The sequence below is a fragment of the Stenella coeruleoalba genome, assembly GCF_951394435.1.
Source record: "Stenella coeruleoalba genome assembly, chromosome: 9".
In the NCBI taxonomy this organism is placed as follows: Eukaryota; Metazoa; Chordata; class Mammalia; order Artiodactyla; family Delphinidae; genus Stenella; species Stenella coeruleoalba.
Window position 1 is genome coordinate 31,196,808 of NC_137155.1, and position 27,815 is coordinate 31,224,622.

At 41.0% G+C, this 27,815-nt stretch overlaps 1 protein-coding gene across 2 annotated transcripts in view; it reads left to right on the forward strand.

Annotated features, from left to right (window-relative positions):
- Positions 1-27,815, forward strand: part of RAPGEF5 (Rap guanine nucleotide exchange factor 5) — a 219,279-nt gene that overhangs the window by 95,657 nt on the left and 95,807 nt on the right. For both annotated transcript variants that reach the window (XM_079931285.1, XM_079931286.1), the window contains exons 8-9: positions 13,592-13,665; positions 23,652-23,777. In XM_079931285.1, the coding sequence (XP_079787411.1) occupies positions 13,592-13,665; positions 23,652-23,777 (200 nt within the window). The remainder of the gene's footprint in view (positions 1-13,591; positions 13,666-23,651; positions 23,778-27,815) is intronic.

Below are 27,815 nucleotides of genomic sequence, written 5' to 3' on the forward strand. Positions count from 1 at the left end.
ATCTGAATTTTAACCACTCTTCACTCCTAGGTGATTTAGATGCCATGTTTTGACAAACACGTTCCGGAGTCTGTGTGATCTGCAGTCTCAGAGAGTGAGTTGGTGTTTTATAAAGGGTGTTGGTCCCATGAACCAAGCATGGTAAAGGGAATCAAAATGTTACTTACGCTTTTGCTACTAACTCATTTATTGGACACCTGCCCAACATTTTAGTCTTTCTTGACCTGAATGGAAATTTTGTCATGGGAATGGTAACAGAATTAAAAGCTCTCATGGCATTGTCAGTGAAACCTTTGTAAACGAAGAGAATTATTACCAAGCTTTATTTGGTGGGCAGACTCGGGAATAAGCAAACATTCTCACTGAAGTTTCTACATGAAACTTACCAGGAAGACATTTGTGTGGGGTTGGGGTGTTCCACTAGTTTAAAGAGGAAGTGAATTTAACCTTGGCTTTGAATAAGGGCACCTGAACCAAAGCCATATCTCATAAATTCTCCAAGTTGACAGAACTAAAGAGATTGTCTGGTTCTCCTTTTGCCAAAAAGGTGCTAACTTCTATCTGTTAAAAATGCAAACATTTAATAGAAACAAAGCATTTGCTTTAAGACCTATTAAAATTAATGGAGGAAGTTTAGACCTTATCATGTTATTGTTTTCTAGTAGAAAAATGACTGTGAGAAATTTGGGATTAATGTTTTTTTTTTTTTTTCAGTAAACATTTGATCTTTTTATTTTAAGATTCATTCTAGGTATTCCGTGTATAGGCATGTGGAGATAACAAGAAGGATACTGTATAATTATTATCTCTTTAGATTTTACAATATGTTTTCATTGGTATTATTATGGAATTAGAACCTAAATCCAGAAATTAATAAGCTGTTTAAGATTTTCTTCCTCAGTGCTAGCTGTTACAGTGAGATTGTTATCTTTTTACCCTTAGGAACAGATGGAAGTTTTTAAAGATGTTGCCCATTATCTTCCATTCTAACTGCAATAGAGAGAAAAGCATGACAGATAGAATTGCCGTCTTAGTTTTATATGTTCCTCTTTTCTTCATTTTGATTTTTAGTTTTGTTTTCATGTGTTTAAAAGGCCCATTTCTATATCATAGTTCTGAAGGTAGAGCTAAGTAAAGGTTCTTTTCCTCTGTCTGAGGAGGACCTCATAGAGCAAACACAAATTTATCATATATTAGTAACAAAACAAACTTCCACCTTCAGGTGGGGGGCATTAGGGGAGATTGGAGATTGTCCTTAGTCCATGGCTGGAAACCCCTCTTGCTGACAGTGGAGGTGGGTTTGTGGGCATTGTCCCAAGCAGCCTGTGGACCCCGGGGAGTGCCTGTCTACCTTGTCTGGTCAGGCATTAGAGCAGCACACCTAGGCTGTAGGCTTGGACACTGGGCACCTTGGACCCTTTGGTCCTCTCAGAGTCATCACTGAAACTAACTACAGGTGTGGAATTCAGGCTTATCATTTGTACCTAAATCCATGTTGTTGAAGCTGCTTCATTTTACGAGTAACATTAGGCCTAAATGAATCAAATAATTTCAGGGTTAGTCTTGTAACCAAATGGACAGTCTAGTAGTTTTATCAATTTTATATGAAAAGTCAAAATACATATACTTTTATTTGAGAGGAAATATGTCTGGCTTAGTGCCTTCATCATGGATGTGAAAAGTAGTTTGGGCTGATAACCAATGCTGTATCAAAACTTTTTTCTTTCCATATATATCCTGGTTTGATTTTCTTATCTGGTAATCTTATGCAATTATTTTATTTTATGAGCCATTGGAGCATTTACACTAATACTCAAAAATGATAATGTAACAGATTGTCAGAGGTATTCACTGCCCTGAAATATAGGTGGGAAATGCTTTGTTCTTCGTTTTCAACAGCTATGCTATATGGTCCTATATACTGCCAGTGAGCAATATTTCAGCTGTTTCTGATTTGAACTTTTGTTGTGGTAAATGTTCTGTTCAGGATGTTGGTCCTACCTGGACCTAGTTTAAATCTCCCCTCTGGACCACTTGATTTCTGGCATGTGAGGTGGTTGGAGCCCCATGGTGCCCCTGGGCTCCTCTGGTCTCTGCAGAGGTGCCCATGCCAGTGGCTGCTGCCTTGTGGGATTTGCAGCGGCAGTCAGGGGCCCATCTTGGCTGGGTCAGTGTCTGGACCTTCCTGGCTCTTCGGCTCCATATTGCCTCTTGCTGGAACTGTAATCCCCACTGCTTCCCTGCTACATGCTCCAGCCAGCCCCTGGCCCTTTTTGAGGGCAGGCTCCATCACAGGCCTCTTTTCCCCAGGCCATGGAGGCACTTCTGAGTCCTTGCAGACTTCCCAGTCAGGGAAAGAAGAGCAACTCAGAAAAGTGAGCTCTGCCCCTTTTTGCCCCTAGCCTTACGATGCTCACTGCTGATCCACTGTGTGTTTGCTGGCCACTGCGTGGGGCTGGGGTAGGCTTCAAGGCAGTCTCCCCTATGTGCCACGGCCCTGTCAGTGTGTAAACCAGCACCCGCGATCAGTGTCCCTTCAACCATCTACTCACCTCGGCCTCAGAGCCCAAGCCCACCTGGGGGAATCAGGACTGCTCTGACCTTCTGTCTCTGCTACCTCTTTCCCCTGTCCCAGCCCACGGTCCACTTGCAGCAACACAGGGACAGCCTTGAGCTTTTCTAGCCCATTACTTCCTAACTGTCCCCTTGAGGGGAACAAACCTGTGGCTTAGCCATCCCAGGAGAAAAGAGATCTGTCACCTGAGATTTCTAGAGTTGGTTCTTGATGTGCAAAGGAAGGTGATATTCTCTACAGATTTTGCCCTTTCAAGTCTGTTGTCTTGCTGCACAATTCTACCTTGGGTGTCAGAATACAAATGTTATTGGCTTCATTTTTTTTTATATTCAAGTTTTTAATTTTTTAAATTTATTTTTTATTGAAGTATAGTCGAATTACACTGTTGTGTTAATTACAGCTGTACAACAAAGTGACTCAGTTATACATGTATACATATTCTTTTTCATATTCTTTTCCATTGTGGTTTATCACAGGATATTGAATATAGTTCCCTGTGCTCTACAGGAGGACCTTGTTGTTTATCCATATTGGCTTCATTTTTATGTTCTTTATCTTCTGCTCTAGCCCAGCTGTAGGTGGGTCTGATTAAGAAAAAGTTTCCATCCAAGGATGAAAATTCAGAAGAAAAAAGCGCATTACATGTTTTATACCATAAGTAGTAGCTACCCTTGATTAAGCCCTTGACCTCCATCCTTTCTTCCACACACCCATCCTGTGGAGTCACGGTTATTATCATCCTCTTTTGCAAGTAATGAGGTTCAAGGTTGGTGAGTTGATATCACTTGACAAAGGTCGTATACTAGAAATAGCGTAGGAATGATGCTGTATTTTTTCCCAACTGTGTAATAAAAGGAAATTTCTTTAAATTTTAGCGGGATAGATTTCAATGAAGGTTAAGGAAAATTTTCAAATCTTCTTTCCTGGCCTCCTCTTGGCCTGTCTGGTTCCCCCCACCCCGCATTGATTGATTGATTGATCGATCAGTTGTACCGTTTGGTGTCTTTGCTTGTATTTGCAAACACAAGGACTCTTAGGGGATTCTTGGTGGTTCCTCTGTATGTTTTAGAATTTCACTGTGATGTCAAGGGAAGCTTCAGCAGTAGAACTGCTGACCATTCAGGAACAACAACAACAAAAAGAATGAGCATCATGTGAGTAGCAGAAAGTTGTAATAAACGTTATCTTTGAAATGTAGGTTTCTTGTCTACTGTAAAACCTTAGTTAACAAGAGTGTCCATGTAGATCTAACCTGTTGTGTTTTCTGGTTTACAGTCCCTGAGGCAGAACTTCTTAGCTGTAAAAAGGAAATTAAGGGATTCCCTGGTGGCGCAGTGGTTGAGAGTCCGCCTGCCGTTGCAGGGGACACGGGTTCCTGCCCCGGTCCGGGAAGATCCCACATGCCGCGGAGCGGCTGGGCCCGTGAGCCATGGCCGCTGAGCCTGCGCGTCTGGAGCCTGTGCTCCGCAACGGGAGAGACCACAACAGAGAGAGGTCCGCGTACCGCAAAAAAAAAAAAAGGGAAATTAAGAGACTCAGTTCAGTTCTGGCTTAGTCCCTTACTGTGAAGTAGTGGCTTCCAGACGCTCATTTTCTTTTTCTGTGAAATGGAGCAAAGGGCACCTGCCTCTGGGACTCTTGGGGGTGGGAGAGAGTTAGATGGCCTAAAGCATGAAGCTTCTCACTGGCATGTAGTTAGGCTTAGAAATAACTTTCTTTTACTCCCTAAGATAAATCTTTTAAAATTTTAATTGCTCAGCAAAACTGTACAGAGTAGTGGAGCGCACTAGGATCTTTTTTAATGAATGAATGTATTGCAGTGTCTGAGCATCATTGCTGCTCATATCTTTTATCACGTGATCAGCCTGAACCTCTCCTGTCACCAGAGCACAGTCCTTGCAAGGCACTTAAATAATGAAAGCCTTTCTGTCTCCCGAGAAAAATGTTGAAGAAAATTTTTGCTAAGGTTAATTCGTTTGTTTTTCATTGAGGTTTTCTTTCTTTTTTTTTTAAACATTGTCTAGAATCAATGATTTTTTTTTAATTTTATAAATTTATTTATTTACTTTTGGCTGTATTGGGTCTTCATTTCTGTGCGAGGGCTTTCTCTAGTTGTGGCAAGCGGGTGCCACTCTTAATCGCGGTGCGTGGGCCTCTCACTGTTGCGGCCTCTTGCTGCGGAGCAGAGGCTCCAGACGTGCAGGCTCAGTAGTTGTGGCTCACCGGCCCAGTTGCTGCGCGGCCTGTGGGATCTTCCTGGACCTGGGCTCAAACCCGTGTTTGCTGCATTGGCAGGCAGACTCTCAACCACAGCGCCACCAGGGAAACCCTGAGGTTTTCTTTTAGTTGGATTGTATACAAGCCATCTTTGCATTAAAAGGAAACTTGTTCATTTCTGGTACATTTCCTCTCAAGAAGGGCAAGGGAACAGGCTGCTGGGCTCAGGTACTGATGAGCTCTTTATTACCCTTGCCAATGGAGCAAATATTTATGTTCTAATTAAAGGATACACTTTGCTCTGGTGAGATTATCATTTTTCTCTGTTGAATAACTTTTCCGTTGGCTGGACATGTATTAAATGTTACTCCAAAAAAAACACCTAATAGGTAAAAACCTGTGAGGAAGTGGAGGAAAGGAAGTTTGGAGGGCCGCCTCAACTACAAGGCAAAGGCCTAAGAGTTGAAATGGAATCCTCTGTGCCTGAGGGCAGGGATAAATCACGCAGTCAGTGAGGCGGCAGGGAAGCAGCCAGAGTCCCTCTCCGTGGCTGGAGGTGCCTCCAGCCACGTGTGGGGAGTGTGGAGCGTCTGATGTGGGAGATGGCAGAGATTCTAGCCTCCACACTCTAGGTTGATTAAGATGTCTGGGTGCCAAGAATTTCCAGAATTATCAGCACACCTATATTCAAATGTTAGTAAAAAGTAATACATTTCTTTTACGCAGCAAACGTTTATCATCTGCTCTGTACAAATCCGTGGGTTGGGAGGCATGGCTAGAGTTGGAGGGGAGGGGATGTGTAGGAGAGCTTAAAAATAAGTATGTCATTATGGCTCTAATTTTCAAAGAGACTGAAGTCCTAGTAGGAAATACAAGTCAATTCTTGCTCAGATTGTTTGTAATAAACGTAATGATGGTGATGTTTCCTTTGCTCACATCGCCTCACTTGCTGCTAAATGACTTCCGAGTTCCTCAGCCTAACATCCAAGGGCAGCTAACTCTTCCAGCTTTGTTCTCTGCTGTTTCCCAACACTGTCCTGTTCCCTGGTCCCATCCCATGCTTTTCTACACCTCACGTCTGTTTATGCCGATTCTCTACGTAGACTGCCTTTCCTCACCACCTCGTTCATGTGTCAGAATCTACCTTTTCCTTGAAATCTCTCATAATCTTACCCTCTCGCTCAAACTGGGTGTGACATTTTATTGTTTGTATCTGTTTGTTTCTGAATCGGTCGCCTGTGTTCAGTTAAGTAGACCAATACTCAGCAGCACAGTTTCTAGAAGTTATTCTCTCCCCTTGAGGAATTCGTGATGTAGATGAGTAAAGACAGATGTTTGTGTAGCTAGTTATAAAATACTGAGATGAAAAAGCATAACTGTATAGAAAAAGAGCTTTGTTAGGCCAGGAAGGAAGGACTCCCCATTTTGTCGAGGGCCAGGGGTACAGGTCATGAAGACGCGGAAGGATTCTCACTAGAGGGATGGGGTTTGAGCTGGAGAGCCCAGTGGACGAGAATTTCACCTGGTGAAGGTGGCAACAAGGGCATTCCAGGCTAGAAACAAAGAACTGTGGGGCGTGCCCTGGGAGAGTGTGAGACCCAAATGCCCAGCCTTCAAGGCCAGGTTGAGGCTTCAGCCTGAATGACGGCCAGTGTTTAGTAGAGTAGGGAGCCCAGGTATCAAAGCTCTCAAACCTGCACAAACTTGGGCGGAGCCCTACCGCATCAGAGACGCTGGGATCAGGCTGTGGAGTCTGATTTGGCATTGAGCTCCCTGTGTGACTGTCGTGTTCTCCAAGGGGTGAGAGGCAGGAGTCTAAAGGGATTGGGGGGGCGTGGCAGGATCAGACTGGCGATTTGGAAGTGGACCATCTGGGTGGAGAATGTATTGAGGGAGAGGCTAGCTGATAAGCTGTGGTGGTGGCCCCCGTGAGAGGTGGCGGGGTCATGAGCTGTGACAGTGGCAGGGAGGGAGAGGGATAGAAACGTTTTGGAGGTACAAGTGACAGAATCTAGTGAGAGATGGAGGTGAGGGATGAGGGGAAGGAAGAATATGAAGATGCCTGGTGGCGATCTGAACTAAAGAACAGGCCCCCAGAGGAGGAAGAGGCTTGTGGGATATAGTGAGGGTCATGCATGTGACCTCAGACCTTTGTGTCCTCACATCCTACTAAATAGATGACTCTTTCTTGAGGACAGAGGTGGTACCACTACACCTATCATAGCAGCTTGTACGGAGCAGACACGTGACGGTCTGTGAAATGAACATCCTCAGTGTGTCACCAGAGATGCGGGCCTGGAATTCAGAGAAGAGGGCAGAGATGTAGACACAGCTTTGGGAATAACCCGCATAACAGGGAAAGTTGAAACCATAGGAACAGATACGATCACTGAGGAAAGAGGCAAAGAGAGAAAAGACAGCCTGCAGAAAACTTGCATTTTCAGAGTTTCAACATGATAAGGACCCAGAAAAGAATTTTAAAACAACAGTCTCAAGTTCAGCTGACAGGCTGAACAGACTGGGACAAAGATATAGTGGTTATTGGTCAGCTTTCAAAGTGAAGTTCAAATGGCACTGGTTGGGCCAGATTATGATAGTGAAGTGTGGTGGGATTGTAAATTGGTGCAGCCACTGTGGAAAACAGTATGGAAGATCCTCAAAAAATTAAAAATAGAACTCCCATGTGATCTAGCAATTCCACTTCTGGGAATATATCCAGAGGAAATGAAAACACTAACTTGAAAAGATATCTATACCCCCATTTCATAGCAGCATTATTTACAATATCCAAGACATGGACACAGCCTAAGTGTCCATCAGTGGATGAATGGATATAGAAAAAACCAAACTCACGGAAAAAGACATCAGACTTATAGTTACCAGAGGCAGAAGGTTGGCGGAGGGGGAAATGGAGGAAGGTGGTCAAAGGACACAAACTTCCAGTTCGAAGGTAACTAAGTACTTGGGATGTAACGTACAACATGATGACTGTAACTAACACTGCTGTATGTTACATAGGAAAGTTGTTAAGAGAGAAAATCCTAAGAGTTCTTATCAAAAGGAGAATTTTTTTCCTTTTTCTTTTGTTTCTTTTCTTTTTACTGTATCTATAAGAGAAGATGAATGTTAGCTGAACTGATTATAGTAATCACTTCACAACATATGTAAATCAGACCGTCATGCTGTACACGTTAAACTTATACAGTGATGTATGTCAATTAGTTTTCAGTAAAACTGAAAAAAAACAGACAACTTTAAACAGTAAAAAAAATAATAATAAAAATACTGTATGGAATGACTCAGTGGTGACTACTGACCACTATTGTTCAAATTTTCCTGCAAAAACATATATAGTGATGAGTTGAGGCTTGCAACTGCTTTTTCCCTTACTTTTTAAAGATTAGAAAAGATTGAGTGTTTGGAAGCATTTGTGAATGTATGTTGGTAACTAAAAATGAATGTACTCTGTCAGTGTATCTTGCTGGCAGCTCATTTCCATGCCCTCTCACGGGGAATACACTCCTTGTTGAATGTGGATGGAGTCTTGTTGAGAGACCTCCTAAAATAAACAAAATGACGTTTCTCCAGGAATGGTACCAGAAAATAGCTGGTTACTTGGATAGTGAGGAACTAGATTCTGCCTCTTGTGGCCTGAAGATACCTCTGTGTTTTCTTCACATTTTTATGTTCACAACACACAGGACACACAAAAGAGCTTGACCTGGCACGTAGCTAATTCACATTTGTGAAAAATACTAGTTGCAATGCCTTTGACTTTTAATTTTTTTTCCTATTCTTTCTACTGTATTCTGTTGTATTTCATTAAAAAAAAAATGAAAAGGAATCCTGGTCAGGATCCACATGAACGGATTTGCAGATGTGTAGTTTGACCAGCCTGTTCTGCTCCATCCTTGACCGAGGGCGACTTGAACTGCCACAGATACATACGTTGTATGTGGGAGGACCAGGACAGGTTCCTTCACCTCATCTGTAAGATGAGGATGATTTTACTTGCCCAACTATTCAGGTTGTGTGAACATCAGATGAGACCCTTCCTGAAACAGCTTTCCCTCTGTAAAAAATACCACATAGTGAAAGAGGACATTATTGCCAAAACTTTAATTCTTGGCAAGTTACTCTATGAATTATTTTTCTCAACTGTATTTGCTGATTTCTCACATTGGAACTTGAAGTGCTAAATTTCTGTCTGTAGTAAGATTTTTGGTTGGTTTGTAAATTTAAAAAAAAGAAAAAGTTTGGTTGATTCCTAAAGAACGCTCGCAACTCTAGTCACATAGTGCATTACGGTCATTGTGTTTAATGACCTGCTGGTTTGGCTTCGACCTTTACACGATTGATCAGAAATTAAGTAAGCATCATTCTGATAGAGTATCAGTCCCCTGTGTGTTTAAATAATAGTTTTGACAGCATTATTAGGAGAGTTTTCTTAGCAACCATCCCAGTAAGTCGTGGGGAGAGAGAACCTATTGTCCCCAAGGCAGCAAGAAAGTGACATTCAGGCAAGCCCTGGCATCCTCGGAGGCTGTAACTCCTCTTGAATTGCTCTTGGCTAACTTACAAATAGATACAATTAAACTAAGTACTTTTATGTGAATTAGTGCTAATTAATCCACATATATTCTTAGTTCTCTCGGGGGCTCTCATGTTTACCATTCAAAGCATACGCTTCAGAGCTTGTGCTGTAACTTTTGTGGTGGTAAGCTATTTTCAAAGGTCTTTTCTGGCTTTTGGACTCTGTGTGTTGAGAGATAAGGGGATGGTTTATGTTGGCAGAGTGCGGCTTCGAGCTTCCCTCGGTCCCAGAAGCAGTCATTCCTGTATCTGTGTTCCACTGGAGGGAACTGTCCCAGAATCAATATTTGCATAGGAAAGTTTCCCCCAACATTTTCTTATTCTAATCAGATAAACGAACTCAGTTCATGAATCCAAGTAACTGCTTCCTCCTTGTTCTACACGAGCCGCACTATGAGAAGGCAGGAAGAGAAGCTGCCCCTTATATATTCCTAGACATTAATCTCACATTAAACGGTCAGTAAGGCATTCCCTTTTAGGTGGCTATGTGGTCCATGAGACTTCATGGGGGTGATTATAAAATCCTCTGAAGGTCACGATAAATAAGGTGTTTTCCCCAAGTGGTGTATGTGAAACCCTGGCTAAAATGCATTCTTGGAATCATATTTTTTCATTATTTCCAATAAAATTATGTTACGTGTTATAAGAGGCCACACTCTTTTCTTCATTATCAAGGTGCTGAGGTTAAGAGTCTACTAGAACTTTGAGTGTCTCTTCGTTACCCACATGGCAATCAGTTGCTGAGTGACCTTGGCCACGTGCCTTTAACTTGTGTTTCTAATTCTTGCTCTGTTAATCAACATGTAACTCTGGGCAGCACATTTTGAGGTCTTCAGGCATGTGATAAGAAATGGAGCAGTGTTGTTGAGGATAAGCTAGAAATACAGGACTGAATTTTTATTTTATCCCAAGTGTGCTTTTCTGCTAATCTCTTCTTCCTTTGGTTCTATTTATATGTACTAAGAATTATGCCTAAATAGTGTGAACTCTCAATCATGAAATTGCTATTCACTGTCCTGCATATTGTATGATGCAGTATAATAAGGTGAGAAAAAGAAGTGCATAGACACCAGAACATTGTTGCTTTAGAAACAAAAACGTGAATGTGATAGGCAAAAATACTTCAAAATTTAATTTTCTTTATTTTCATCAAAACTGAAACCTTAAAGGGCAAAAATTCAAATAAAGCATAAATTAAGTGCCAAGGTACAGTGGATACTTCATGTGGGCCAAGTTGTCCCCTGTAGGTATATTACTGAATTGCCCTCCAAAAACGTAATTCCCCATTACAGGATGAGGAAAGGCTTCTTATATTCGTTGTTAGTTTGCTTATTTCTACAGCCCATTGCATTTTTAAGTGGAGTTTCAGATGTTATTTTGTATTTTATTTTCCCCTTTTCATTTGTGCCTCTAGTTTTTCAAAGAAAACAGGAGTGTTTTTCTTTATTCTTAAAGTTCCTCCTAACTGGGCAACAGTAGCGTCAATGGAATGTTTTGTTGAAAATAGAAGAAAAGCTTCTCTCCGATTCCACTCTTCCAGCCTTGCCCTTAAATGCTCAGCTGGTAGGAGTTATCCTAGTTATCCGTGGAGTTTAACAGAAGACTTTCCCTCCCCTCTTTTTTAGTAAATGGTTATGAAAGACATAGCTCATATATGTAGGTGTAGTCAAGTTGTGCCGTTTTGGTCACTTGGGGAGACATTGTTCATCTCAGTTAATTTTTACAGAGCTCATGCTGCGTGCACAGCATTTTAGGTGGGTGTCATCATAAGCACCACGCAGTGGGCGTAAAAGGCATATAAAAGCAAAAGGTGTGTGAAATAATATTTTTAAAAGTACAGAGCAAAGAGCATAGTACTTAAGAGTACACAAAACAGTGCAAACTGGATCCAAAAGTACAGTGGGTGACCTCACTGTCGGTGAGGTTGCTGTGTCTGGGGCCTGCTTTTGATGGAGACGGCAAGAAGAATAAGTGGTACAGTGTGTATGAGCAGTGCCTTATTCTACTTACAAATCACCCTGGATTACTTTTTCTTACTCATCTCCCTCCCCCACCTGCACAGTCCCCTGCCTCTCATATTCAGTTCATTGCCAAATGAACTCAAAAACACAGTTCAAGTCCTCCATGTTTCTTCAGCTCATTGCCGCTTCCCTAGTCCATGCCCTGGTTATCTCTAGGCCAGATGTTAAGCCACGGTCACCTAACTGGACTCCTTGCTTCCTTCTTGCTCCTCATAAGTCTGGTCTCCACAAAGCAGGCAAAAAGTACCTTTGAAAATAGACGCATCATACAGTTCCCTATTTTAAAATTCCTTGGTGTGCCTCCTCATGTTCTTAGACTAACATCTGAATTGACCGTGGCCCATGGTCTCTCCAGGCTTGTCTTGCATCACTCTTACCTGTCTCGGGCAGCTCCGTCTCAACCTCGGGTCTCAGCCCACATATCACTTCCTCAGAGAAGCACCGTGCATGGTCTGCTCTCCGCAGTGACCTCCCCCAGTTGGTTTTCTGTCATTTCACCATTTATCATGATCTTTAATCTCATCTTATTTTTAAAGATTATTATTGTAATAATTATGATTGTTACTCGTTGGAACAGTAGTTGTTAGCTATCCCCCCAGCTAGTATGTGTACTTCATGAGGTCAGGAGCTTACCTGTCTTGTTCACAGGAATGACCCCAGTGCCAGGCACCTAGTAGGTACTAAGTACATATTTGTTAAAATGGAAGAGCAGGCTATACAAGGAGAAAAATAATGAAATCCTAGAGTTTGGATCAGAGCTGGTAGAATACGTTCTGATGTTAAATGTCAGGGTGAAGTTGGAGATGAGGAAGAAGCTGGAGAATTCAAGGAAGACCTTCTGTGATGAGCAGTGTTCAGACTTGATGAGATAAGTGATACAGAGGCCAAAGCAGGGCACTTATTGTTATATTTTTTGAGACTGATTATTTAGCAGTTGTGCTCAAGCCCGATTTTATTAGGGAGAGGTTGGAATCAGGGGCTTTGTGGTAGGGGGTTATTGCACCGGTGCAGAAAGGGTGACAAGGACTTGGATAGGGAGATGCTGGGGAAGTATGGGAGAGGAGGTGGATTCAAGACTCCATAGTTTGGAATTTTGTGGTAACAATGCTCTGTACAATCCAAATATAAAATATTTGCTCCTCTAGCAATCCCACTCCTGGGTATATACCCCGAGAAAACTCTAACTCGAGAAGGTACATGCACCCCAATGTTCATAGCAGCACTGTTTACAATAGCCAGGACATGGAAGCAACCTAAGTGTCCATCCACAGGTGAATGGATAAAGAAGATGTGGCACATATATACAATGGAATACTACTCAGTAATAAAGAAGAATGAAATAATGTCATTTACAGCAACATGGGTGGACCTAGAGATTATCACACTAAGTGAAGTAAGTCAGATAGAGAAAGACAAATATCATATGATATCACTTATATGTGGAGTCTAAAAAAATGATACAAATGAACTTATTTACAAAACAGAAAGAGACTCAGACATAGAAAACAAATTTATGGTTATCAAAGGGAAAACGGGGGGTGGTGGATAAATTAGGAGTTTGGGATTAGCTGATAGACACTACTATATATAAACTAGATAAATAACAAGGCCCTACTGTATAGGACAGGGACCTATATTCAGTGTCTTGTAATAAGCTATAATGGAAAATAATCTGAAAAAGAATATATGTATGTATAACTGAATCACTTTGCTGTACACTTGAAACTAACACAACATTGCAAATCAACTATACTTCAGTTTGAAAAAATCATGCTTCATTATATAACAGTAAACTATTAGCCAAAAAAATCACATAAAAAAAAATATGATGTTCTCACATGAACTGGATAGAAGCCTTCACCTCTACCCCAGCTCCCCCTTGGGTGAAATACGAAACTGACATGGTGATGTCTTGATGGGTTTAGGTGACGAGGAAAATTGAGATCGGATTGCTCCAATGCCACTGATTTAACAAATGAGATAATGTACATGAAAAGTGCCTAGTGCTATTCGTTAAACTTTTCATCCAAATAATTTAAAAAGCAGTACTGATATTTACATTTTGGGACTCTACCTAACATTATTTTTTCCTGCCAGATTGCCATCTGAAAAGAAAATGACCTGAAACAATTTTCTTAGGATGCTACATTTGTTTAATATTCTTTTTCTTTTTTTTTTATTTAAGCAATTGAACAAGATGAAGAAAACAGTGACAAACACGTAACTGTGACAGAGGCTGAAGGTGTTGCAGATCCTCAGGTGTGACAAGTTCTGTGACAGCCCCTCCTTACACCCTTCTTCTGTGGTGAGAGTGGTGAGATAGCACAGGTGTTTGCAGATGATACAGGTCTCACCTCTTGTGTTCTGTACAATAGTCATATTATGGGAATGAAGCACTTATTTTTGATAAGAGATATTTCACAAGAAAAACCTAAATTGCTCTTCATGTTTATAGTTTGGTTCATGGGGGAGGGACAGTTCCAGAGACATCCCTCACTTCCCAGAGACAGCAAGCAAAGTAAGTGAAGAACCAGGGGAGACCGCTGTAGGGTAGACTGTCCCCTGGAGATGGCAGAGGAGAATCAGCCGGCTGACAGCATGACAGCCGGGGCAGGGCCAGACAGATGAGTGCGATGCCTCACCTGGCGAAGTTTCTGTGCCCACTCCCAGCATTTACCTCGTGGTATGGACACGCTTTTAGTAGCAACTGACCTCCAAATACTATGGCAGCATAAAAACTTTGGGTACCCTACTGCTATCAACTGTTAACTTTATGTAAGGGCAGAGCATTTAGAGATTCTTTGTGGGGACAGCAGGGCGAGAAGCAGAACAGATGGCATAAGGACATTCTTTTGCAAGCCCTCAACAATTCAACTCCACTCCTCAGAGTTCCACCCCCTTGACACCCAGCTATAGCCTTGTTTGATATGGCTAAGTACCTAGCTACCATAAGCCAGTTTGTTAACCCTTTTGAGTTTTAGGTGACTCATCTCTGAACCTACCTGATAGGGGAGTTGTGAGGATTAAAAAGAGAAGTATGTTGAATAAATAAGCCATTGCATTTTATTATACATAAGAACGAGAAAGAAGTGGGTCCAGGGGAGTGTACTACTAAGAAATCGATCATGGTGTGTAGAGAGCCATGGGTTGATTGATCTACCCAGGCAGAAGAATCGGAGCTGCTCTATCCTCAGGGGGAAAGGAGTGGAAAAACTCTGGAAACAGGCAAGCCCGTCTGAGCCCTTACTCCATGCAGGGCGTTGCTCGGTTCTACTAGCTAGACCTCCAGAGGAAATGGCCTCTCAGGATTGCGGTGATGGTATGCTGGTATCACGCGGGTCCAAACTCATCAAAATGGATACATTAAATGTGTGTGACTTTTTGTATATTAAGTATACCTCAGTAGGCCTGGAGAAGAAAAGATTCTTAGTTTGGTTGACCCCGCACACTTCACCTTTAAAGTTGTAAGTCTGTGGAGTCTGGTCAGAATAATCACATTAGCTTTCTCAGCCAGGGTTGCAGAGGTGGTCATGTTCTAGTAAGTTCATATAAGGACTTGTCTGGGATTGTTTTGCCGTGGTGATATTCAGAATGCTGTCATTCACAGGCTCATACTGAAATTATACTTCAGGCTTCCAAGCAAACCTGGGCAAGGATAGCTTTCTCAAAGGTTTCTTAAGGCATTAAGTTATTAGTAGGACAGTTTATTATTTAGTGTCTAAATTTAAACTGCTATTTTTAATTTATTTTGGACTTATTCTGTGGACAAAAGTCTGTTTTAACGCAATTTTATTCCTCTGTGTATCTCAAATGGATGCATAGACCTTGTTCTACGAGGTTTTGTGGTTTTTCTTCAGCAACGGTGACATCTCTGCGCATCTACAGAATGTACAGAGGAAAGGAATCATGAAACCAATTGAAACCAGTGAATCGATAATTAGATCAGGAACAGATTCTCTTTAGGTTTGGAGAGTTATGAGTTAATTCACTGGGATGCATAATTATGTAGTCTTCAGAGTATATTTTAAACAAGTTAAGTGCTCACTGGTTTCTCATTCCTTCCCCGTACATGATGAATTATGTCACTATGGGGAAAATGTCCCCTGGCTGTTGAAAACTTTGGGTGTATAAAGGGTTAAGGCAGTCACTAACTCCAGAGAGACTGGGCCTTGCTGTACCCACGTTTACCACCTACCGGAAAACTCTAGTTCTCTCCTCATACGTTGATTCCTTTCTTTCCTTTCTCTCTAAAAATATCTTTTCTGCCTAGGAAACTCCCTATTTCCATGCAGTGATGTGTAGGAAGAGTGAAGGGAGCATGTAGCCTGGGGTTTACATCACAGCCCTTCTTCCTCAGAGCTGGTGCCTGGAGGCAACTTCTTTATTGTCTCTAAACCAGTTCGTTCCTGTAGGGTGGCATCCATGTCTTTGTCACCAAAGTGTCCCCACCATGCTAGGCAGTGACTAGCATGCTTGGTTTTCATCTTTGTAAAGTAGAGATGTTATAAAGTTGTCATGAGGTTGAAATGAAGCAACATAAAAATGCGTGCCACCCTGGCACATAAAAGAGTTTCCGTGAATGTCAGGCAGCGTCCACGAGGTTAAGAGTGTTGTCTCCTGGGCTGGGCTGCACTGTCACAGCAACCCTGGGCAAGTTACACTACTCCCTGGTGCCCCATGTTCCTTTTCTGTAAGAATATTGAGAGTTAACACTTAGACAGTACTTCAAACGCACTCTTCTAAGCTCTTTGTTTTTATTAACATACTTAAACCTCACAACAAACCCTGTGAGGCAGATAATATACTTACCACCACTTCACAGATGAGCTGCTAAGTGGTGGGGATGGGAATCCAGCCAAGGTAGTCTGGCTCCTACATCCTTGCTTTTAACCCCTATGCTAAGCTGCCTTTCTAGCATCTGTAAAATGGAGACAGTTGTTTTGAAGATCAAATGAATATATGTGACGCAGTTAGAACACTGCCTGGCACACAGTAAGTATAGCCTCCTGGAGTTATTATCATTGTCATGATCAGTATCACATTGCTTTCTGGTCTGAATATTTAAGGGATCTAACAGGACTGGGCTGCAGTGTTGCTCTGTCTGCCATTGTGGTATCTGCACTTACAGAAAACATTCTAGACCCTTCACTCATTGTAACCCTTTATTTCGGACTAAAGGATTAAAGAATCTTTATCAAATGTATAGAATTTTTGCAGGTTCTAGTGAGATATTCAATGAGTCATTTATAACATGCTGAACTTGGGAAATTCTTCCTTTTATTCGGGTGGCCATAGACCACTGGATTCAGTAATTATTTTGTCTCCTATTCCTCCATTGGAATCAATCATTTTAATATTAAGTGATGATAACTGTCAGTTATACAAATCGATTGCCACATAGTTCATGATTGTTTTATCAGCAAAGTGTGATTTAAAAAAAAAATAGACTGAAGAAAGCTCTTATTTAAGGTTGTGATAGCTATCATAGAAAACAGATGACCCTTTTCAATCCTTTGTGTTAGAATTTATTAAATGTACTTATTCTCTCTTTTTTTAAACTACTTTATTATTTGCCAACTTTGCTGCTCTGCTTAGCAAAATGATCAGTAATGTATACAGATCTGAGCTGCAATTTCTCTCAGGTCAAAACAAGATAAAATATTGGTGACCTCCCTATTCTAGTCGGAAAATTCAAGGAATTAAATACATGTAATGAATGAACCCCTTACTTCATCGATTATGTAAATATGTAATGTATTTAGTCTCATCAGAAGAGATAATTATATAAGTGTAATAGATTAAGAACATATTTAAGGGAAATAACAGTAATAAATTCCACGCAGCTACGGTTTCTGCCTCCTTCCCTGCCCCCGGCCCACTTTGGCAGGACACAGTATCACGCGGTGTTTGTAGAGGATGGGTCTGTGTGACCAGTGTGGTGTATCAACACAGGTAATTCCACAAGGGAGGGGGACCAGAGCAGTGAACCCCCCCTGAACTTGCACTGCCTCATCTGTACAGTGAGGGACTGGGAATCACTGAAAGCTTCCTAAGGCGCAATGATGCCCCAGCATGGTGTCTGAGGCCTGTCCTAGTGATGCCCTGGACATTAGTAAACCTGCCTTTACCATCACACTTTCTATCGCCTGTACTTTTCACTGTATGTTCTTTTCTTGATCCTTTCCACAGTTATCAAAGAGTGTATTTTTCTATTCCAACCAGTAGGAAATTTGTCATAGTTTTCTTTCTCTGGAGAAATTTGAGAAAATGGATAGTAAAATGAAATTTTTAAAATTATTCATTTATTATGAATTGTCTTCTGAATTTTCCTGGAAAGAATTCTACTTTCTGTGTTGGAAATAGGTAACGTATTACACCATCCCAGCCCATCAGTGTTTTATTCTGTCATTTGGACTTTGTGTTCAAAGTAACAAAAAAAAAATTTATGAATTTCTATTCAAGATTTAAGTTTGCAGAAATGAATCTATTATGTAATAATCAATACGAGTTTACCCGAATACCCTGAATTTGTATTGAAAAGCATTCTGTTATCACAAAAGTGCTTTCATGAAAGGTGGATTCTTTCATCCTGGTTTTCCTTCCCTTGATAGCAATTTTTGCATGGTGTTTTAGAAAAGGTGAATTTTAAGGTTATGATAATGCAGAAAATGCTTCCATACATAGAACTTGTGCTCTTTTACCTTATGTCATAAAGGCTGTTCATTTAGTTTGCAGTTTTTCCTAAGGGACTTCTGTCCAAGTTTCATTTCACCACTGAAAGAATGGACCAAACATTTCTGTGACTCCATTTATAAAGGAAACAGACTTTTCATTTACATTGATAACATTTCTCTTCTCAAATACTGAAAATGATATAAATAGCTTTAATTATGCATTACAGAGATTTTTTTTTTTCAAAGCAGACCTTGAAATAAGGCTCTTAAATAACTCTTCTGATGGTTACACATTAATCTTTTATTTTTTGCTGGCCTAACAGTGTTAGGTAAACTGTTTATAATTATTTTCACATAGATAAATTAAGTAGTCCAGGAATGTGAAAGTCTAGATCAAGGGCTGTTATCTTGCTTCTCCTACCATAACAAAGCTCTCAAAATATATTAATAAATTCATGGCTTTTTTGAATTAAATCACTAAATTACAGAACTGTGAAAGGAACCCCCCAGAGAACATCTGGTTTAGTGTGGTATTTCCAAAGAGGTCTGTCTTATAAAACTATCCAGGACGTACGGGCATCTCTCTGGGATTAAAGTTCTCTAGGGAATGAAGAAGCTTTCATAACCCTCCTTGAAAGCTTTTTTTCATAGTTATATGTAAGGAGTGCTGTAGAATTGATTATCTTGTGAAAATGCATCTAGAAATTATGCAGAAACCAGAAAATCAAGATAGCAATATTCCTTTTTAAATTATAAGATGATTTAATTATAAATAAGAAATAATTGAGTCAATCTGAAACCCATTTTTAAAAGTAATAGCATTTTGTGTTTAAAATACATAATTTGTAAACCCAAGTTGTCTGTTTCTAAAAAAAATGTATTTCCTCAAGAAAGAAAAGTCTCTGTTTAGGATCCTAAGCAAAAAACTCATGTTCACACAGAAACCAAAAAACTGGTTGAGGTCTCTTAAATTTCCTGTGCTCAGTCCTACCGTTTTTTTGCTGATGCTATTATCAGTTGTTTTTTTAAAAATACATATGGCACCCACAGACAGAAGGAAAGACTCTCTCTCCAAGTTGGAGTCTATGGAAGCTTAGCCCGGTTGCTTTGGAGCCTGTGCTGGTGAGAAAAGGTAACAGGCTCATTCTCACTCACCAAATTAGTTAGCTCACGGTGCTTTCCTCCTGTGTGCCACCCCTGCCTGGCCCCATCCCACAAGTGCCCTCTATTACACAGGGCTGCCACACTGGGGAGCAGAGAGAGATGGGGACCAATCCATCACACTACTGGATAAGCAGCCCCGGAGCAGGTCCAGAGCTTGCAGTGTCATTAACACCCTCTCTCCTCTAGCAGGACAATATATTAAACACCGTGAGGATGACAGGGATGGAGAGAGAAGAAATCCTAGTTGGTCAACATAAATGAATTTTCTAGATAACAGAAACATATTCCTTTAAGTGTCACAACATTTAAAGAATGTTAATAATTTTTGTGTAGAAATTTCCCTGAATAATTTCCTTGCCTTCATAGTTTAAAGGAGCGTCCTTAACACTGCTGATCTAGTATTGATTAAAAGAACATCTTCAAGATTGGCCCATGTATTCAGCATTATCTCAGGTTATGGGCTCCATTAAAATCCTGACAAACCAATACACGCTAAGGAGGACGGCTAGGATGGTAAAAGGATCTAAAACCAAAGTCAAGTGGGCCCTTATTAATGCTTGGCAATCTGATTCTACTTTCCTTGTCCGGTTGCCTCTTCTTTCAGGTCAGGAGTTGAGAAACCACAGCCTACTGCCTGTTTTTGTACATAAAGTGTTATTGGAACACAGCTCATGCTCATTCATTTACATACCGTCTCTTGCTGCTTTTATGCTAAAACGGGACACTTGGGTAGTTGCACCAAAGACCACACGCCCCACTGAGCCTAGAATATTTACACTCTGGCCCTTTACAAAAAAAAGTTTGCCAACCCTTGGAACTGAAATGACCATTACATGCCTTCTTTTCTTATACTTCCAGGATCTTCTCACAGTCCTTACTCTCAGCTAATCACCTGACTTCTTATTTCTGAAATAGAGGCCTTCAGAAAAGAATTTCCTCGTTCCCACCACCAGATATGCTAACCTACTGGCATGTTCCCCCCGTACTCCACCTCCCCTCCTATTACAGTGAGTGAAATGCTCATATTCATGTTTCTGAGAGTAGGTCTTTATGCTCTTTCCTTCTCAAGGACGTTTCTCCTAAAAATGCCCTGTGTCTTGCCCACATCATCAAATTTCCCTCTACACTGTATGATTTCTAATAAAGATAAATGTGCTGGAATATCCCTCACCCTAAACAAACAAGCAACATCTCTCTCTAACTAGTGCCCCATTTCTTTTTTAAAAAATTATTTATTTAGGCTCTGCTGGGTCTTAGTTGCGGCACGCGGGATCTTTTTTTGTTTTAGTTGTGGCAGGTGGTCTTCTTAGTTGCAGCATGCGAACTCTTAGTTGCGGCATACATGTGGGAGTTCCCAGACTAGGGATGGAACCCGGGCCCCCTGCATTGAGAGCGAAGAGTCTTACCCGCTGGACCACCAGGGAAGTCCTAGTGCCCCATTTCTTGAAGTAAAACTCCTCAAAAGAGTTGTCTTTCATTCTCTGTTAAAACCATGTGAATAAGGCTTTCTTCCCCCCTACCACTTTTTTTCTCCAAAAAAAAAAAGCAGTTACTTTCAGGGCTTCCCTGGTGGCACAGTGGTTGAGAGTCCGCCTGCCGATGCAGGGGACATGGGTTCGTGCCCCGGTCTGGGAAGATCCCACATGCCGCGGAGCGGCTGGGCCCGTGAGCCATGGCCGCTGAGCTGCGCGTCCGGAGCCTGTGCTCCGCAACGGGAGAGGCCACAGCAGTCAGAGGCCCGCGTACCGCAAAAAAAAAAAAAAAGTTACTTTCAAAGTCACCAGTTACTTTTGTTAAATGCAGTGTCAGTTGTTTTGAACTCCTTATTTGATGTTTCAGCTGCACTGGAAACAGTTTTTCACTCCCTCCTCTTTGAAACACCGCCCTCACTACTCACTGGGTTCTCCTCCTAGAGCCCCTCCTCCTTATTCTCATCTTTCCAATATCTAACTATTAGACTCAGCTCATGAATTTCTTCTCTGTTTACGTCACTCCATTGGTAACTTCAGTCCTTCCTCTGGTTTAAATACCATGTACATTATGATGACTCCCAAAGTCCTATCTCCAGCTTAGACTTCTCTGGACCTCCAGACGGCCAACCCGGCAGCTCCACTTGGATGTCTAATAAGCATATCCCTTACTAGATCTCCCCAAGTCTCCCAATCTCAGGAAATGACAACCCTACCCTTCCAGTGACTCGGGCCAAATATCTTAGAGACCAATTCTGCTAGCCCTTCCTTTGAAACAGATCCAGATTTTAACCACTTCTCCCCATCTCCACCACTACCACAAGTTCCAAGCCATTTCTTGTCTGAAGACCGATCTTCTAACTGGTCTTCTAGCTTTAACTGCTTCCCCCCACCTGAACAGTGTTTTCTCAACCCAGAAGAGAGAACGATCCTGTTAAAATGTCAGATTATTCCAATCCCATGTTCAAAACATTCCTAAGTATTTCCATCTTGTTCAGAAAAAGAATGTAAACCTCTTACACATCCTGTAAAGAAGCTGCGTGTTCTGGTCGGCTTCACCTCTCTGAGCAGTCCCACCGGGCTCTCCCTTACCGGCTCTGCTCCAGCCCTGCTGTGCCCTTTGCTCTCCATTGAACGTGCCAAACACACCCCAGCCTCAGGGCCCTTGCACTTCTGTTCCTCTGCCTGTAACATTCTTCACTTCCTTTATATCTCCACTCAAATGTCAACCAAAGAATCCTTCCCTGACATTTCTCTCTTAATAACATTTCTCTGTCCCTTACCCTGCTTTGTTTTCCTTCATATCATATATTACCATCTGCCGTTTCATATCTGGATGTTATATAATCCACATCCCCTGGTGAATATCAGCTCCATGACATGTGGGACTTTGTTTTTATTGTTATTATTGACCACTGTATCCCTAGAACCTATAATAGATCTTGGCACATGGTGGTGGTTCAAATAAAATCAGTTGAGTGAGTGAGTGAATGAAAGGAGGATATCATAAATAGTGGTATTTAAATATTTGGAAGTTTGTCATATTGGATAAAAAATAGACATACTTTCAGTTGCTTTGAAGGCAATACTAGTACTCATTGTTTGAAGTTCAGTGGTTTCAGCGTTTTGTCTAGCATGATAAGGGACTTTCCAATAATTCTGGCTCTCCAGCACTGCACAGGCTGTCTTAAGATAAACTGAGATCCTTGTCCTTGGAAACCTTGGAGACAAACTGGAAGACCACTTGTGAAGGATGCTGTAAACATAAATGTCTGACTTTGGTGGAGGGATTCCACTTGCTGTTCCATGGGAATCTGATTTGGGCCACGTCAGTGATTTTGTTTGTTTCCTTCCTGTTTGTTGGAGAAACTGCTAGTTAAGATGATGTCCTTGCCCTTAGGAATAAATACTTAGTCATTGCTTTGAATGGAAAATTCCGTTTTTCTGATGCCCACTCAACAAAATGTGTGTCTTTAGTACAAACTGTTAAGACCCTGAAGCTGTGATCACTTGCTGCCCCCTTCTCCATATTTGGTCATGTTGCTGGGTCCATTCGAATCCTATAGATTGTATAGCGTAAAACAAAGACTTGATAGTTTCGGCTGTTCCTGCCAAGAGTAACTTCTGATTTCCTTTTAGATCGTGTCCTGATATGTCAGTGTGAACCATTTTTGAAAGAATTTGAGCAGAAACAGTTCGTAATGTGTGTGATATAACCATTTTTTGTTTCTGATCAAAGTCCTAGATTCTCCTTCTTCATATTATTATTATTTGGTAACGTGGGTGTAATAAAAAGTATGATGCTTTGTGGACCATTTCTAAACCCTGATGAAATTTGAAACTTTCTTTTTGCAGTTTATTTTTAATAAACTTTTCCACCAGATTTTATGCAACATTGGAGGTATTTTACTAATAATGCCCCATAGTAACTTTCCAGTTATGAAAACAGAAGAATTATCTTGTGATCTTCTTGTGAACTGTGAATTTGTACATGGAATGAGCTGGTGGAGCTGAGGAATTAGGAGGTTATGTACTGTTATTTTTAGTACTCTATCACTTCACCCTTATTGCCAGAGTAATTCCTGGCTAACTTTCCCATGAGTTTTTAACCTCTTGCTGGGCTTATGTAACAGGAAACAGGCTGTCAGGAACAAATAGTGGCATATCAGGAGCGCCCTTTAGTAGCAAATGATTTAGTTTGCTCTGCCTTTCACTCTCTTAAAGCAGACTGATAAATGATCTCACTTTAAGTCTTTTGGTGAGGCATTAGGTTAAGATACTACAATCTCAATTTTGGAAAGGCAAAATATTTTACCAAGACCATGATTTAATCCAGACGACAGAGAAGATGAGTCTGTTATAAGGTGAACTTTGCAGTGGTGTCATGTCCTGGGACTGTGGATTTAAGTATATCTTTGCTTTTTCTCCAACTCTTAAGGCTGGGGTGATATGCAAACTTCAGGAGAGAGATGATATCGGGCGAATTGAACTGGTCCAGAAGCTGGCAAGAGAAAACTGTCAATTTTTGCAGACGGACAAAAAAGAACAGGAGAAGTCTGAACATGTAAGCCCTTTTCCTCTTGGGGATGCGGGTTTGAAGGGGTGGAAAATGTTTCTACCTGCTTGTATGTTTGAAGGAAAGAATATTTTATTTTAAGTTCTTTAGGTTTGGGGGTTTTTCCCCCCCAAAGCATGCTTCTTAGTAAAAAATGACAACTACTATAATTTTCTAAGCCAGTGGTTTTGTAAGAGATCTCTTCACAGAAGTAAATCATGTAGAAATATAAGAATGCATGGGAGCAAATATGAATGCATGTCTATTTGATGGCTTTCAGGTTTGACTTGGGGAGTTTCACCCCATCAGATAGTGTGTGGAATATGAGTTTTGAGAGAACATTACGATGTACTTTTATATTTAGCACAGGGCGTGAATCTAGTTATCAAACAAATGCATCCTAAGTCACAAGAGACAGATAAGAATGGACGAACAGTTTCTAGATGCTCACACTAAGTGAGAGAGTCAGAAGGGAGTTTTCCCAGTATCTTGTGAGCGTTCGTGTTCCAACAAGAGTTATATTGTTTGGATGTAGTTCAACTGGAGGAAAGGGACGCTCTGCTCAGTTCTCCTGAAAGCAGTTATTCAGATTGAGCCTTAGAACTGAGAACGCTGCCGTCATGCTAGGGAGACAATGGGACCACTTTCTTCTGCTTTACATTGTTGTCTGTTGACTTCTTGTTGTTGTTTGTAAGGCTTCACTCTCCGTGCTAAGCTCTCCAGGATTGCTCATGAAGGGGAAAAATTCCTCAGTGTTTATGAACATCTCTTTTCTCTGACTTTAATTTTTTCTTGGAGTTTTATTTTCAACCCTTTCCAAGGGGGAAAAATATTGTTTCGTGCTTTTTCTGCTCCAAGGCCATCAGTAGAAAGGCCAGGGATTTACTGAGCTGGAGAGGAGGTGAGAAGTCCAAGGATGGCACGCTGTTTAGTTTGATGACGGTAACGCGTCTCTAACCATTCGGCAAGTCGTTAGCATCGGTGTCTCAAGGGGGAGAATAATTAGCAGTTTCAAAGCCTTGTGATTGCAATGATCTTAGAGGTGACCATTGGCTTTAAGTGCGAGTGGAGGTCTCAGGAGCCTTCACCTCGGTAGGTACTACTGAAAAGTTAAGGGACTTGTTGGAATTGTTAAAAAGCACCCTGAAGGTTGACTGCATGTATCTCTAAGACTGACCCCTAACTTCTTCTGCGTCCTTAGAATAGTTGAATATCCTGGTTCATGTCCTAAATTTCTCAAAACAATATTCCTTTCGATTCATTTTAATTAGAAGAGCAGTAGTTTTCATATGCTACATTTTATTGATTTCAAGGTGCACTTTCCTCACACATCTTAGCATTTCTGAAATCAGGATGAGTCTTAAAGTTGATGATAGGAAAACATGTCCTAGTTTAACGGGGAGCATTTTTCTTTCTTAGTGGTCCTTAAAATGGATGACATAGTTTACAATGGATTGCATACTCAATTCAGTGGATCAGTGACAACCTGAGGGGAGGGCGAGATCTTTTAAAATCGAACCAATAGGAGATAGAGTACCACTTCACCAAGATGAGAAATCATCAGTCTTAGGCCACAGACAGCTTTATGGTTATTAAAAAGGTACCTGTGTTGCCTTTGCCTTATTAGTTGAATCCAGAATATTACAGTTACAGCTAATGAGCGTATAATACACTCCAAATGTATAGTAACAGAAATCTGAACTCGCTGCTCTTTATTTTAAGGACTTTTACCATGAGACGGAAATTTAGTGGTGGAAGGTTTGCTTACGGTTTGCTTACGTAACTCTGCTGGCGGTTGTGTACTCACTAGTCTCTTTACACCTTCATTTTAAGATTGTAAAAGAGAACACTAAGGTTTTTTACTTCTTGCATCAATGTCATAATATTGATGCAATAACAGCTCTGAGGTGTGTACATTTCTGAGAGGAAAGATGAGGTATCAATAAATATTGGAATGATGGCCTTTTCAGTGTAGACTTTTCCTACTGAAGCTGAAAGTCAGGAAAGGTGACTATGAAGGACCTTTCTTCCTTAGTGATAAATACAAACTTAGCCATTTTGTGGTCTCCCTCCTGCAGGGTGACACCGTCTGAACTGATCAACCCTCAAGGCTGAGACTTCCATAGTACTCTACCAAACAGGATATTTGATACTAGGTGCTTCTACTTTTTACAATAATTTATAAGGAATAAAAATCATCTGGTAGCTTTTTTCACTCTTTTATGTCTTAAGCACTTGTTATAAAGATACCTTTGCTTGCCCACTGAATTCACAGTGTCCATGAGATGATTGCAGCATTTTCATTTTTCCTGCCCTCATTTTCTCTTTGATAGCAGTCGTCTGTTCTTGTTCATGAAAACTCAGTTATAACACACAGAATATACAGAGGAAATTGCAGTTTACTTAATGTAAACCCGGTCTGCAGTTTCCTATTCTTATAACAATAACGACCAAACCCTAGAGTTACATACAGATTTCCTTTCTTTTGTGATTCTCAAATGCGTCAACTACCTCATCTACCATTCCTGGGCCAAAATTATTTAAGTGCACAGTGGTAAAATTTGAGTTAGAATCCCAGTTGCCTCTTGAGCCATTCTTTTCACTAAATGACTTTGTTTCTCCAGTCCTAGAATGTCACATCCCCTTTTGTACATGTATGCCAAAATGAGGCAACTACTTTGTGGTACTACTGCATAGAGATAGACATGAATTTGATGGAATAAAGCTTTTGTTGCTGGTACATCTTGTTACAAATTGAAGGGGCTTCGAGATTTCTGACTGGGCATAGCTAATATCTTTTTCAACTGGTAAACGCCATGATTAGGTTATAAATGGATGCAATTAGAGAAACACTTGACTCTGTGCTTTTGCCAAGGGGCTTCTGAAACTTAAAAAAAGTTAAATGTATAATTATCACGAGTTTCTCAGCAAGCACTTAGTTTTCCTATTTTATATTAACAAGCTGTAGGCAGAATTAGCCAGCACTCAGTCCTAAGTGTTGAAAATTATGTGAGAACTTTAAGAAGGGGACAGAAATGGCTGTTTCTTATAAACATTATGAGAGTGAGATTAACATTTGGCCATTAATTCTCTAAAGAAATTGCCTCTTATGTGGGCATCATATATTCTAGGCTTAATTCTATGATTATATCCATAGAGGAAGGGGCACGTGTTACCAAATGGGGACTTTTGAGCTTGAGCTTGAAGAATGACTAATGGGCATAGAAGGACAGGACAAGGGAGAGCAGTTAAGGCAGAGGGACCAGCAGGAAGGCACATGAGTTGAGCCCTGGGCAATTCTTAGGAAATGAGGTGGGGTGAGGTGGGCTGTAAGTTGTGAAAGACCTGGCAGTCCACTCTAAGGAGTTTAGACTTGCCTTTCTGGCAAAGGAAAGCCATCAAAGAAGGGAAGTGGCATAATCAGATGTGGTCTTTTTAAGATCTCTCTGGCATTGGTTTAGAGGAAAAATTGAGTGGGGAACAGGGAAGTGTTGGAGAGAACCCTTAGAGAGCTATTGTTGTGAGTCAGGTGCGAGATGTAAGCCTGAAGCAGGGTGGCAGCTCTGGGAAATGAGAAGGCCACAGATGTTGAGTCGTTTAGATGGTAAAATTGGCAGAATTTGATAATTCTGCCAATTATCAATGGGGGATAATGGGGGAATGTGTGTGCTAATCTATACCAAGCAGTTTTTGAATTTGTTATTACAGTTTCCTGGTACAGACATGAGAAAGTTCTGGTTATCACCAGAGTGGTTGCTCACCTTTGCCAAAAAGCCACATAGACACTTACCTTGTTTTGTTGTCCTGCAGTGTGTTTCAAGTGCCTGAGATTTGTGCTACAGAACACTGTTTATCTCGTTAACAAATTGTTTGATGGAGTTTCTGGCTAACAGTATGGAGACTACTTCTTCTGAGACCCAGATACTTGGACAATACCTTAAGCACAGAGAATCTCTGGCAACCTCAAAATGAACTCAATTATTTGGCCAGAGCTTTGGCATCGGCTGCAATGATGTGTGTGCCTCCTTCAGAACTACCTGTGATTTT